Source organism: Bactrocera dorsalis, chromosome 5 (genome assembly GCF_023373825.1).
Source record: "Bactrocera dorsalis isolate Fly_Bdor chromosome 5, ASM2337382v1, whole genome shotgun sequence".
Classification (NCBI taxonomy): domain Eukaryota; kingdom Metazoa; phylum Arthropoda; class Insecta; order Diptera; family Tephritidae; genus Bactrocera; species Bactrocera dorsalis.
Genome location: NC_064307.1, coordinates 11,457,302 through 11,472,891, shown reverse-complemented (window position 1 = coordinate 11,472,891; position 15,590 = coordinate 11,457,302). Strand labels below are relative to the sequence as shown.

Sequence of the window (15,590 nt, the reverse complement as noted above, 5' to 3'; positions counted from 1 at the left end):
TCCCATATTTGGAAAATAAAATTTTTTGTTTTTATTTTATTTTATTTTGTTTTACTTTATGTTATTTTATTTTATTTTATTTTATTTTATTTTATTTTATTTTATTTTATTTTATTTTATTTTATTTTATTTTATATTATTTTATTTTATTTTCTTTTTTTATTTTATTTTATTTTATTTTATTTTATTTTATTTAATGGTATTTTATTTTATACTTTTAGTTATCTCATTTAATTTGTTTATATTTAATTTACATTAATTTTTTTATTTTGTGCATTTTTACTTATTCAATTTCATTTCATTTTTTCAGTAATTTAAATATTTAAATTAATATTTTTCCTAAATTATAATTGCTTTGAATATTTTCCTGTTTGAAACACATATGTATTTATATATATTTTTATCCCGATGTCGTAACTGGATCTGTCACATTTGTGTTGCTTGTATTTGAAATAAAAATAAGTCTAAAGAAAGTTGTTTAGATTTTAGTAAATCAGTTGAAGTTAAAAAATAAACTTTTAGAAGCATATTTAAAAGTCCACCAAAGTATTGTAACAAAAAAGAAATATAATAATAAAGGATATATAACTAATCAACTCTATCGCTTTATTTTATTTTGGCCTGTTAAAGAGAAGTTTGTTCTACTTTAAATTAGCAAAATGCCTTAAAGAATAGAAAAGGTAAGTGAAGTTATATTATAATTTAGTCCTAAACATTTTCAGAGCAATAGAGACTTATTCAGTTCGTGGAAGTTGTGTTCTTGCAGGAACCTTCTGAAAAAACCCAGCAAAATGTTTGCTGTTTTGCTATCCGGACTCGTTCAAAGAGACGTGCATCTTTTGTCAAAACGACGTCGAGTAGAGGTGGTTGACAACGTAGCTGAGGACGTATCATAGTTGGTGACGAGGTGTGGGTTTATGAAACCATCTAACAATCATTCGAATGACTGTCCAAAAATGAGACAAAAAACATATAATCCACTGAAGGCACTAAAGGCACTGCAGGCCATTCCAGCCGAGACTCATAACAATTGTATACTTAAGCTGTCTCGAGAGCGCATTTGGTTTATTTTTTGGCAGTGCGGGTCAAATTTGACTTCTAAATTTATTATTTGATATTAGCTATAGCACGATGACATGACTTAACCAGCGTGGTCGGTGCCTTCACCAATGCGGGAACCTTTCTCTCGAAAACTCGTAATGTCAACTCATCAGATGTTGTCTTCGTCCATGCCTATGCACCATATAGCAGGGCGGGGATGATGAGTAACTTATAGAGCTTTGTTTTTGTTCGTCGAGAGAGGACTTTTCTTCTCAGTTATCTACAAAGACTGAATTAGCATCCTTAATGCGTTCGCCATGGTCGTCATCAAAAAGGGGATTTCACTTCCGAGGCTGTTGTTTCATTTTCTTTGGGGACGTTTTTGCGTGACGGTTCCCAAAACCAGCGCACAACCCGAGAGTTTGCACCTCACTTTAGTTCGCCTTCAAACGCATGTTCTTTGGCCACCCAGAGGATACTTTTGGTCTAAAGCCGGAAGTCTTGAGCTGCTTGATCCATATGTAAAAGAATCGTTTCTGGCCACTTTCAAGTGAATGGCAATCAGAGAACTTTTCTCACTTGCGTGAACTTCTACACTTGACTTCATCCTTTAAAAAGCTTTTATTACAACTAGATGGGATTGTAAAACTTATCTTTGTATTCTTAATACAGATTCAGTATTCTAAAGAGATTCCATTAAAATAATTGTACACATATCAAAATGTTTAATCTCATTTGTATGCTAGAGGAAGTTCATAAAAATTTTCATACGTAACCCCATACAATTGTGTCTACCTCGAATAACTCGTACAACAGTTTTAAAGTTATTGTGTATGGCTTACCAAACCTTACATTAGTAATATAGTGTAGCAGAGGAGATAAGTAAAGTCCGTTCCATCCTGACAAAACTTCAATTATCACCAAAACAAATTATATGCAATTTATTTAAAGAAATAATCACCTCCAAGACGGATTACTCCAAATTTTCCATAATTTGCTTACAAAGCTTACAAAGTTCCAAATGTTAATGTCCAATTACAGCTGACAGCATTAATCCAGCTCATTCACAATGGAGTACAAACAATAAGAACTGAGTTAATCCTCAAACCATTATGGCGAAAGTATTTCATGTGCAAATTGAGTCATTTCAAATGCAACAAACTTCCCTAAAATGGTGTCATAAAATGTTTCTTCATCAGCACGTGTGCAACCAAAGGTGAACACCGCTACAAGTATACACCTGTACTACCTGCATATAAGAGAGCGCGCTGCCCTGGTGCGAGTGTGTGACGGTGACGCAATGTTAATTCAGTGGCAATTCATTGCAACCAATTCACTTTTTATTGCCAACTTTGTGCATTGTTAGTGTTATTGTTGTTGCCTGCCGTACATACTGCAATGCTAATGCGCTACAGGTACCGCAATATACTGGCAGTTGGAAGCGTGTCCATGTTGTCGCACCGGTCTCGGCATTGCCCACTGCTTAGTCCTGTCGTGCCACTGGCTTTAGGCTAAGCACTTGCGGCAGCAGTTGATTTAAAATGCAGTCACAGCAATTTCTGTTATTCGAGCAATTGTGTTGAAAATGTGCACAACAACAAGACGCTCGAGCAGACAAAGTTTTTATTAAGGTGGCCTGCAAAGTTTTTGGAATAAAATTCAAAATTTATTTTATTTATTATCGAACATTTACACAGAATCTGGCAACACTAGTACAATTTTTGAGCTTGAAATACAGATAAAGCTTATTACAGAATGACTTCTGTTTAAATATTTACTTTATCGTAAAAGAAATTCATGGATTTCTCAGTAATGGTATTATTCTTAATATCCTGAGGTAGTTCTATGTATATTTCTTGTGAACTAGATATAACTATATACATACTATATGTTTGATTACGTCAAAACTACCACTTCGGCAATGTTACCACTACATTAACAATTGATTTTTTTGTACAATATTATAGATCACCCTAATAAGCAACCAATATACTCGTATTTACACATATATGTATGGCAAGAGTAACAACACGAACTGGCTTGAGTTGTCGTATGGAAATTGAATTGGCGCATGTAGAGTTAACTGTAAAATTGTTACCATTTGTTGCGATGTGCCCTAATGCTGGCGTATCAGTTGAATTGTCTTCTTCCGAGTCCTGCCTTTCTGTGTTAAAGAGACGGATGGGAAAAATTTTAGTCAACTTTAAATATTTTAGCTGTAATCATTCGCTTTTGAATCATGCGTGGTGGTTCTCTGTAATTGTTCTTAAAAGTGCATCAGATTAGTCGCTATAACTAAGGGAACTACAGGGTTTTTTTATTAAGGGTCATATGATTTCATTAAAAAGAAAACACACCAAATTTTAAGGAGAATCAAATGTTACAATTAAGTTATAAATTTAAGATCATTCAACGCCTCCACGAGTTCTTTTGCAGGAACGAATTCGGCGCACCCAATTCAATACCACATTTTCTTGAAATAATCGAATCTCCTAACTTTTCTCGCAATAATTCGGTTGTTTCATGTACTGTGTGGCACGTGGCCCCGTCTCGTTGGAACCAAATATTGTCAAAATCAACTTCTTCCAGTTGCGGCCATAAAAAGTTGGTTATCATCGATTTATACCGCTCTCTACTGACAGTGACGGCGTTATCTGCTTCATTTCTCACGAAGTACGGACCGATGATTCCAACCAAAAAACATACCATACTGTCAATTTAGCTGAATGTAAGGTTGTTCGTGAATAATTTGCAGATTGTCTCCACACTACTCATATGAAAGTGAACTTTAACGGAGAGGGAGATTTTCTTAAAAAAGAGTTGTCATTTTTACGTTGTTCTAAGGGAAAGTCAGCAAATTCACGATGTTTACAGTGTTGCAATGGCTTCAGTTCCTGAGTGAGAACAATTTCATACGAATGTAAGCACAAATTCTTTCTCAAAACCCGTCAGGTTGTGGTTCGAGATAGTCCCAATTCTTGAGAACATCATGGAATCGACAATTTGCGGTCTTCAACAACACTTGCCTGAACGTCAGAAATATTTTGATTACTTCGAGCGGTTCTTTGTCGTATTGGCATTTGAACATTATGTAAGGAAAATGTACGGTCAAATCAAGACATATTAAAAATAGCTGAAACGACACTTAGAAAACATATCATATCTATTGCTAAACCCGGTACGTAACGCGATAATCTGGATTATTCAGGTTCCCTCATTTCCTTATCAACATATGTATTCAGCAGATTTGATTCAAATTATGATTTATAATAATAATTTGATCCTGGCTTCTGAGAATTTTCTTTTGTGTTCCTTGACATCTGACTATTAAATAGTTCTCCACGTTTTTTCATTAGTAAATATCTTGCAATGTTGATCAAAACCCTTAGCTGTCTAACTTCAGTAAGCATTAAAAGAACTTTGACTCAAAGTATACTCAAAATTTTAAGGGGTGTTTCTGTTAGATGTAAACATTTTTTTCTCAAATAAAACATACAAAATTTTAAGAAATATTTTGGTATCGCCAGTTTGTAAGTTTAGTTGTACCGACTTTTTTCATGTTAATTTTAGTTGGTCATTACTTCTCCTTACTTATGTATTCCAGGCAAGCGACATCTCTATAATGCTTTCTGGAGTCTTTCTCAAGGTATGAATAGGTCCATGTACTGTGCTTCATACACTTAAATATGGTTCGTTGCAACTCTCCAATCACACTCTTGCCTTGCTCACCTTACAGTTGGAATCTACTTCTGCTCCGCCGTCACTTGTTAGAAATCTTCCGAGGTAACAGAATATAAAGAAAATCCCATAGGCCCAAATCTACAGCAACTTTAAACATTTCATCAACGTAAATCTTTCCTGCGTAAATTAGAAAAATATACTGAATCGAAATGGCAATCATATTTTTTTTGACAGCTGGGTTGACAGTTTCTCCTGTAGTGGACTCTATACTTAACTGCACTAAAAGAACACACTACTACATAAAATGCTGAATAATAAGCACATTAAGGCGGTGTCGCTTTTAGGCTTGCACAACAAAACAGAATTGATCAATCTTTATCATGACTAAGAAACAAATTTTCGAAAGTACCGAGAAAGGCTGAAGAGGAGGCTTAAAGCTTATTGCTTATTGACGTTTTCACTTCAGTTAGGATATTAATGGAATAATTTCTATATGTCATACATATATGATACATATATGACATAAAGTCATGCGTTCAGAATTATTAAAGCAATAAATGCAAATTTCCATAACTCAAAAAAATTAAGTATCCACCTAATAGACTGGTAATAAGTCTACAAATGCCAAACACTCAGCCCACACTGTTAATATTTGTTCACTGGTCCTGCGAATGTATTTATTTCATTAATTCGCGTTTATCTACAATAGTAAAGGTGAGCGAATTAAAAGCTCATCAGCACCGTGATCCCAATTGGGATTAGCGTTGGATGTTGTCATGAACATTAATTAATTGTCGTCATAACATACAAAAGGGGCACTACGAGGTAGAAATTTTCAAAGCGCGCAAATGAAAGCGAGAATCTATAGCAGCCGCAAGCGGCGAAAGTGCTGCGAAGAAAGAAGAATGGCGGACGCATTTATATCAATTTCAGTGAGCGTAAATTCTCAATTGGGAGTTTCGGCAACGAACGTGACAGATAGTGGGGGGTCCCAAAACTCATTTACATCCCAACTTAGCCGAAGAGCGCATTCCCAAATGCATAGTTGAAGGCGCCAATGCACCAACGTAGAGTTAACACACCTAAAACGCTGCTAATGCCTAGGTCTTGCCATCTAACGGTATAAAAGACGTTGTAATTCGCTAAGCGAATGCACAAATTATCGTCAGTCGGTTAGGAATCGCCACGCGCTCGCGAAAAACGGTTAAAAGGCTAAAACACGCTAAACGCTCGGTGAATTGGTGTAAACGTTGAGCAAATATGGAAACCGAGGAGAAGAAGGATATGCAAAAGGAGGCGTCATTGAACAGCATTCCAGCTGCTTTGCAGTGGTAATTCTTGTTGATATGGAAATGTGTGGACAAATTGTGATTAATTTCTGAAAAGTGAAATATTTGTGATTCGAGAAGAACTATTTTCGAAGTGAAAAACAAGTCTGAGAAATGCTTTAAATATTTTAATACAAAGTAAAAATTTTTCTTGAAAGTGAAGTGGAAATGAAACTACTTCTAGATGATAAATCAGTGACTATAATCAGATAAAAAAAAATATGAAATAAAAAGGATAAAAATATACAAAATAGTAAAAATTAAAAAAAAATTTGAAAAATATAATAAATATAATTAAAAAAAGAGAGAATAACAAAAAACTGAAAAAATTAAAAAGATTAAAATCATACTTTTCAAAAAAAAAATCACGAATCCAAAATAAAAGAAGAAACATAAAAGATAATATGTTTTGGAAACAAATCATCAACGGATAACAAATGAAACCACAAGTTTTAATATAAGAGAATAAGAGCTTATTAAAAATAAATAATAAAAAGTTATCATTAAAGTCTTAAAAAAAACCATAAGTTTATAATATCCTTCACAAACACCTAAAATGCTTTACACGAACTTCATTTTGATCAGTCAGTTTGTACATATACATATGTAAAATATCTTAAAAATATCTAATCAACTAAAAAAGTTTTCCATACAAGCACTTGATTTCCGATCGTTGAGTTTATATGGTAGCTTTATGCTATAATAATCCGATTTCGGCGGAAGAAAAGAACGTGTGCGGAATTTCAGATCGACAACTCAAAACTTGAAAGACTAGTTCGCGTATATGGAGACAGATAGATTCCGCTCGTTATGCTCATTTATATATGTATACATTTTATAGGGCCTCCGGTGTTTCCTTTTGGGTGTTAAAAATTTCGTGACAAACTTAATATACCCTGCTTGGGGTATAAGTATACAAACTTTTATCAAGAAAAGAAAATAATAAAGCTTTAAGGAATTAGAAGGTCGAAAAAAGCAATTTTCCAAATTTTTTTTTACAAAACTTTTAAATTTATTGTTTCAAAAATGTGCACACGTCTTTTAATTGTATTTTAAGACTTAGTATTACTAAAAATATTTATTTGGAAAGGAAACTCGAGCGATCTCCGAAAGTTCTTCTCAAAAAAGACGTTTTGTGGAGACCACTATATGTATTTCTAAACTGGATCCTCTGAAATCAAAAAACTTAAAAAAAGCTAAATAAATAAAATAAATTTTTATTTTGACGGTTTCTCAAAAACCAAGATCGATTTTTGACCAAAATTTCGGCATTAAATTGTTTATAAAAAAATATTTATCGGTGAGAAAAAATTTCCCTTTACTTACTAAAAAATATATTTAAGAAGCTTGTGTTAGAATTTGAGACTATTGAACATTTTTCAGTGTAAAAAAATAACTACATTCAAAGAAGCATTAGAAATAAATTTTGGAAAAAACACTTAATCCCAAAAAAAGTAAAAAAGATAATATTTCAAGGATTTAAATAAAAATACATTTTTGATTGAAAATGAACGCAATGCGAAGAAACAGAAAGGTACCACTGACAATCTGAAATATTTTTTTCGAATTTAATGTCATTGAAAAAAGAGAAATTAGGAAATCGCAAATACAATTTATGAAAAACAAAAAATATTAAAAACTGAAATTTTACCAAAAAAGACAAATATTAAAGAATTATAGTAAGAATAAAAATGTTAAAAAGTCCAAAAAATACTTGTATAAACACTTTTAACTCATAAAAACAAAAAAATATAAATATTTAAAAAATATAATATAATATTTAAAAATGGAATATAAATATCTTGTAACTCAATGTGATTAAAAAAATAATCAAGAAAATTGTAAAGAATATCTATAAATTACCCAAAATATCCACTCAAATATATCTCCACTTAAAACCCTAACTGAAATTTCTCCGCTTGTCTCTGTAATCCTCTTAGGAAACGTGCCGCGCTCATGGCGAAAACCGCAGCAGCTTCGAGGGAGAATATCGACAACGACAGCGATGCAGACGATGTGGACACAAAGCAGGCGATTAAATATGGCAACAAATGTCAGGCGACGTGCGGTATTCTGAAAGAATATTGTGATTACAGTACAATACACGGTTTCCGTTATTTGGGCGAAACGAAAAGGCCGCGCTGGGAAAGGTGAAATGAAGAGAATTTTTTCAAAATTATAAGATTTTATTGATTTAAATAATAATTAATTTATTCTGTTAATATGAGATTTTTTAAAGAATTGAAAGAGAGAAATCTCCAAATAATGCAGATGAAACCGGGATAATATTTTGTAGTCCCCATAAAACAAATTTTTTGCTAAATTTTAGGAAATAATTTTTGGATTTCAGAATTTCAAGTAAAATTGAATAGAAATTTAAAAGCTTGTAACTTAATTCGGCATCCAAAAAAATAAGTTGTTAGCAAAGGTTTTCTGAGGTTATAGAATTAAAACCGATATTTTTTTAGAAAATGAATAAAATTAAAGAAAATATGTAGATGAATATATTTATAGGTATTAAAAACTACCGATACCTTTTTATATGAATACCTTTATTTAAAAAACTTGCAGACTTTTCTGGGTATTTGTGCTGATTTTCTCAATTTACACTTGCGCCACGCTGATCATGAATATTTGGGATAAGTGGAACAATAATCCGGTAATTGTGTCGTTTGCCGAGAAATCCACGCCCGTATGGCAGATACCTTTTCCAACTGTAACGGTTTGCACTGAAACCAAGGGAAGACAAACAGTTTTGAATTTCACCGATATGTATTGGAAAATATCGGACCGTTTCAACAATGTTTCTCAGATTGACCTAACGGAGCAAGAGTATGGAAAAAGTAATGAAAAAAAGCCACAAAATCACAAAATTTTTCTGAATTTGCAGGAGCGTGCGGATGGAAGCTTTGGCTCAAGTGTGCGACGCGCACTTGTTAACCGATTTCAAGTTTGGACACCAGCTAGCGTCGGGCTCTGAGATCGTCAGTTCGCTAAGCGCTATCACCCCAGTGTTTAATGAGACCTACTTGAATTGCAAATGGCGGAACTCTCCGGAAAAATGCCAACAAATCTTTAAGAAATTTATAACCGAAGAAGGTGTTTGTTATAGTTTTAATTCGCTGAGTCCCATGGAGATATTCCGGCCGGAAGGGTGAGAGTTACATATACTATATTATAGATATGTAGTATAAGAAAAAGTTTGTTGAAAATAATGTTAAAACGGTACTTTGTAAAGATCTTAATTTTTGAAACAATCCTATTGTAATTATAATAAATAGACAATTTTCTTAGTATGATTAAGGAGATGCTTTTCCAAACTGATAACCACACGGCCACCGATTGGAATGTGGAGGACGGCTATAGCGCAAGTGCCGACCCTGAAACCTATCCCGAACGTGTGCTGGGTCCCGGAGCACGTGCTGGTCTATATATGGTGCTGAATGGGTTCGAACAGGACTTTGATAATATGTGTCGCGGTCCGGTGCAGGGTTTCAAGGTAAGAGGACTCTTCTTTACACAAAATTTTAATTATATGAAGTTTTATAAATTTTTTACTAAGAAGAAATATTTTTATAAGGTAGACGGAAACGTATTTTTTTAGTAAGAACATATTATTCATATTTTTCTCTAAATTGTGTATGTTATCGATAACTTGTCGATTAATTAAAATTGTTATCGATTACTCCAAATCGCTATTGATTACTATTAAATTTCTTGTTAACAAATAGTCGATACTTTTTTTAAAATATCGAATTTTTTTTATTGTAGTCGATAATTTATCGATTAATTAAAATTATTATCGATCGGTTCAAATCGCTTTCAGTTATTCTTAAATTTCTAGTCAATATTTAGTTAATATTTTTTAAAAATATCGATAGTTTTTTTCCATAGTGGTCGATAATTTATCGATTAATTTTAAATTAAATTTAAGTGTTCTAGTCGAAATTTACTTACTTTGTTTTTTAATAAAAATTTCGACAATTTTACTCCATATTTTTTTACCATGACTTGAGTAATTTACCTTTTTTAAATAATAGGAACGTGAAACTTATTACAGAAAGTATGAGTCTTCCAAGTCTTTTAGATACTCGTACAACATTCTTACACATACAACATTCTCCTTAACCTTTTTCTAGATCATTTTGCATACACCCGGCGAGGTAGCACAAATATCGAAGCAATACTTCCGCATACCCTTCGATCAGGAGGTTTTGATTTCGATAAAACCAAAAATTATAACTACCTCGGAGGGCTTGCGTCACTATGAGCCACATAGGTGGGTTTTCATATTTGAAATCATTTTAAAAAAATATTTTTTCATACATAAAAATATTTTTCAGACGTCAGTGCTACTTCCAAAAGGAGCGTTATTTGCGCTACTTCCAAATTTATACGCAGAGTAATTGTGAGCTCGAGTGTTTGTCGAATTTCACTCTAAGCCAATGTGGCTGCGTCAAGTTCTCTATGCCTCGTAGGTTTCCATAGATATTAACATAAAGTCTCTGTTGTATGTTCAACCACTTTTCTCCTTCAACAGACACACCGGACACACCAGTTTGTGGCGCCAGCAATGTGAAATGCATCAACGAAGCTGAGGATCAACTCTTACTCAAGGAATTCAATCAGGGCGCTGAAAGTGCAGGAGAAAATGTACGTGGACGCACCGAATGCGATTGTTTGCCCTCGTGTACCTCCATCGCCTATGAAGCGGAAATTTCTCAATCAGATTTCGATTACAAATTGATCGCGAATACTTTTAAGCAAGAAGATGTTAATAAATTTATAACAAAGTGAGTAAAAGAAATGGAAGACTAAAGGTATGCTTTAAATATTAGAAAAAGTAATAGAAGCCCAAACGTATGCTTTAAATATAAGAATAGCGGCAAGGTTAGCGCTTAAAAGTATACATCATTATTTAGACATACTCCCATGAACAAAACTCGAAACAATTTTTATCTTAAAATATTTCTCTTTTCGTCTTTTCACAGCAATAAAATGTCTCGCGTCTCCATATTCTTCAAAGAAGCACAATTTCTTACCTCCAGACGCTCGGAATTATACGGTACCACTGACTTTCTTGCCAACTGCGGCGGTTTGTTGGGTCTATTTATGGGCGTCTCTATCTTGAGTATTGTGGAGATCGCTTATTTCTGCTCCGTGCGTCTCTGCACGAATCTGCGCATGCGTCATGCGCGTCGTAAAGAACTGGACCGTGAAGATGAAACTACAAAGGAAGCCTAAAGGTGTTTTCTACGTTATACCTAAATGAAATTTTATAAATGGCACTACAAACAATTGCGGTTTTCTAGTTTCCTAATGAATTTTGCTGAATTAATCAATTTTTATATTATAGATCAAGTGTGTTAATAGATGTTATTGATTAGTTGTTATTAGATAACTTGTAAAACAATAAACGCCTTAAACAATGTTCCTCAAATGAAAGAATGGTCTTTTCATTTTGGTGACTTTTTTGCTGTGGTAATACTGAATATTCATTAGGTTGAAATTTTGTCTATACTATAAAAATCAAAATTTGGATTTAGAAAAGGACTTTTTTCTTCTCTCACACTCGAGATCACCGAATCCGTTTTGTTCAACATTTTTTTACTAAAAACAACTATTTTTAAAATTCATAAAGTAGATGAATCACTTGCTTACCTATACATAAGTATAAACATATTTTTATATTATCGAAATTTTTTCGCTCAAATTTATCGAAAATTTTTTCTCCATCAATTGTATATGATTGTATGTTATCGATAACTTATCGATTAATTTGAGTTTTATCGATTACTTTAAATGGCTATCGGTTATTATAATTTTTCTAGTCAAATTTTACTTATTATTTTAAAAAAATATCGATATTTTTCTATAGTGATCGATTAATTATAACCACTATCGATTATTTTAAATCGTTATCGATTATTATTAATTTTATAGTCAAAATTTAATTAAATCGCACTTTAATTGAATTGTAGAGATACAATTTCACAGGAGCATAAAAATTATGACCGTGAATGCATTTTGATGAACTCCCATTTAAGCCCAAGGATCTCGCAGTATCGTATATATACAGAATGGTGGAGAATATCAGCAAATATTTGCAATTAAATTTTCCGAAAAAATTTCGACCTCTTTAGAATTGATTTAGAAATTGTTGCCATGAATGATAAATAAGTTTTAATTGGGAGAGCTTTCCCGGTATATGTGGTACACTTAGGTACATAAAGTTAAGATACAATATATTATGATTCCAGTAGGAAAAGAGTAACAGGGTATGATAAATATAATGAAAACCTCGACCATTCTAAGAGCACTTCAGGTGAAATTTCTCGTTCTCAGGAGAGAACTTGTTCAGATTGACTATCATAAGTAGGAGTAGATCCAAATTCATCTATAAAACAATGTACAGCATCTTGTGGAAAGAACTTCCAAATCTGCTCTATTTGCTGAGTGAGTTACGAGAATAATCAAAAATTCTTCCCCCAACTATTTTTTCTCCCAGTTGCGCCCAACAACTTAAATTACCTTCAAAGATGTTTAAGTCAATAAAACATCTGATGCTTCACCCCTACTTGCAACGTTATCAATTCAATTTGCCTCATATGTTATGCATCGCTTTCAGGTACAGCAGCATTATCTACTGCATCACCATTTGCATAAGAGCTGGTCAGGTATTCTATTTGATTACTTCAACACCTTCATACTCACCAAGCCACAAGCAAATCAACGATGAACTTCCTTCAAGCAGCCGCTGTTGTCTGCCAGAAACGCACATACAACAAGCAGGCATCATAATTATCACTCTTATCCTCATCATCACAATTACCATCATAAGAATGTGTGCATGTATGTGTGCGAGTCCTTAGACGTCTATCATTTGTTTATTTTGCTTGTGCAAACAATTAGCTTAGCATTTCCGGCATGTTGTCTTCATCGTTTTCATTGGTATCATTGATTTACCGCTATCACCAATACAAACGTAAATACTACTAGAATCACCACTCGCTTCGCAACTCAGCCGCTCGCTTCTGAGTTGAGCCGGCTCAGCCACTAAGTTCGTTATTGGCTTACTCACTGCAGCAACGCATGAAAATCAAAATGAATTAAGTTAATTATGTAAGCAAATATTTAGACAATAGTATCTCAATTTGAGCAAACATCAGCAAGTTTCAACAAATTTTTAAGGGAAATGGCCGGAAGATTGTGGCAATTGTTTGAGTGCAATGCGCTGTGAGGTGTGTAGAATTACTTTCATAATCTCATCTTTATATGGTTCTATATATAGAGGTGTGAGTAAGTAATGTATGCGATTTCATAATATTTTGTTTGTGCAGTACAAACTATGATTAAATCCTCAGTCATGGAAATATGATACATTAAAATAAATATGAATGCAAGTGAGCCGGAGGAGAACTTATAAAGAAGACTTTAGTTATATAAAAGTGTAGATGTTGCTTAGTTAATTTTATACATCACACCTAGTAGCATTAAATTCAGTCTTTCTATGATATGTCATATCTCTTTTCTTGCTTAAAAAAATACCACATCTTTCATATCTCCTATATCACATGTCTTTACGGCAGTTGTTATGTCATCACCTCACTTCTGCAAATTTTTACGACGAGCGAATTATGAATATTAAGTGATTTCCAAATAAAATATCACATCATCAGATTCGTTTAAGACAACATATTAGCAACATCCTTTAAACAACATCACATCATTCACATCTTATTAAAATAAATATCATATCACGCCTAAATCAAACTTTATATAATCGTATATTCATACGAACATTCATATTATTCGCTGTGATCTCATCTCAATATGATCTTCACCCAATTTCACGAATTCATATAAAATCGGTTCAGCACATCACATCATCAGCATGGTTTCAATACCGATCAATTCATATTATCATATTAAAAGAGGATATATCAATATCTTCATTACATCATATCTCATATTCATCATATTCAGACACTAAAAATTACATCACATCACCTCGCAATTAGAATTTAATGTTTCCTCAAATCACATCACACAATACATATATGTAATACATCACCAAATATTGAATCTACCATTTCTTCAATCACATCATATCGAATTAAGCATATATGAAAAATCATCATATACCTAGATAGCATTACATCACATCATATTCCATTTCACTTCATCTCCTTCTACATCATAAAACTTAACATCGACCACATCATTTCATTTACTCACATCATTTATTTGACGACAAATCTCATATTAAATAACTTCATATCAACTAGGGAATAACATCTCACATCACACCTGGTAGTAAATATATCACATGGTACAACATCACATCTCACCATATTACATCGCATAGCACCACATAACATCATAACATCATATCATATTGCATAAAATCATAACATCATATCATATTATATCACATCATAGCATCATATCATATCATCACATCACATCATATGCTTTTATAACTCATCTCATCGAACTTAAACACAATTGTTCAAACAACAACACATTAAACCATTACATTCTCACATGATATCGTATCACTTCATATTGCATTGCGACTGGACTTCATCTGAACGACCTTAAAATTAAGCTTAGACTCGTTATCACATCCTGTTCCCAGAGCCGCAAACTTTTTTAAAGATACTTTACATTTTTTATCAATACCTTTAAGAAAACCTCTAAAGTTATTATAATCTACTTTTCAGTTAATGAATATGAAAATATTTCTTAGAAAACCAATGGCTTCAAAATTTCTCAATAAATTTCAGCATAACTATTTGAAAAAAAATTAAGTATTTTTCAAAAAGCCTTTGCAGTGTTTAAAAATAAAGTGCGGTGGCACGCCTGCATTACACCTGCGTGCAATAGTTTTCAACAGCCATCGATGCCTCCAACCGCTTAACCACATATCAGCGGCGCACATGTCGCCGTGTACACACTCATACACACACACTTCACAATCGCCACTTATGAATTGTATATTAAAGCGCAATATGTGTGGCATTACGGCATGAACTTTGATTGCATGCGAGGCAACAAGTGCGCAACGCTACACAAGCGCTTTGGCAGCGTGTTGCATGTATACACGTATGTGGCACGCTAAAGCAACGTCACAGAGTGAGAGAGTGAGTACTGGCGGAAGTGTGAGAGTAGAATTCAACGCGCCACATTTGCATGGCTAATAAAATTTTCATATAGTTTTTGCGCCTGCACTTCACACTTGCTCCCACACACGGACACACACTCACTCATAAATGCACACGTATGCACTGACACACATCAGTTATTTATAAACTTTTCATTTCATTCGCATTTCGTATGAAATTATTATTTTTAACCATTTTCACACGTCCGCCAAGCACCCAAAGTGTCAGCCGCTGCGCCATTCACTGCTTTCCACATAACTCCACCGCCGCCCCAGCGTTGCATTGGCACTTTAGTTGTTTCGAATTGTAAAGTGCGCATTGCGCTGCCACTGAGGGCTTTTACGGCGCCTACGCTGCTCACCGCTCTGCTCGG

At 33.5% G+C, this 15,590-nt stretch overlaps 1 protein-coding gene across 1 annotated transcript; it reads left to right on the top strand.

Moving 5' to 3' along the window:
* Positions 1-5,876: 5,876 nt before the first annotated feature.
* LOC105231456 (pickpocket protein 28) lies at positions 5,877-11,479 on the top strand. Its single transcript, XM_011212764.4, has 9 exons — positions 5,877-6,053; positions 7,991-8,200; positions 8,622-8,882; positions 8,941-9,204; positions 9,345-9,549; positions 10,190-10,329; positions 10,394-10,524; positions 10,591-10,843; positions 11,042-11,479. The coding sequence occupies exons 1-9, from the start codon at positions 5,983-5,985 to the stop codon at positions 11,292-11,294; spliced, it is 1,788 nt and encodes a 595-aa protein (XP_011211066.2). The 5' UTR covers positions 5,877-5,982; the 3' UTR covers positions 11,295-11,479.
* The last annotated feature ends 4,111 nt before the right edge of the window (positions 11,480-15,590 follow it).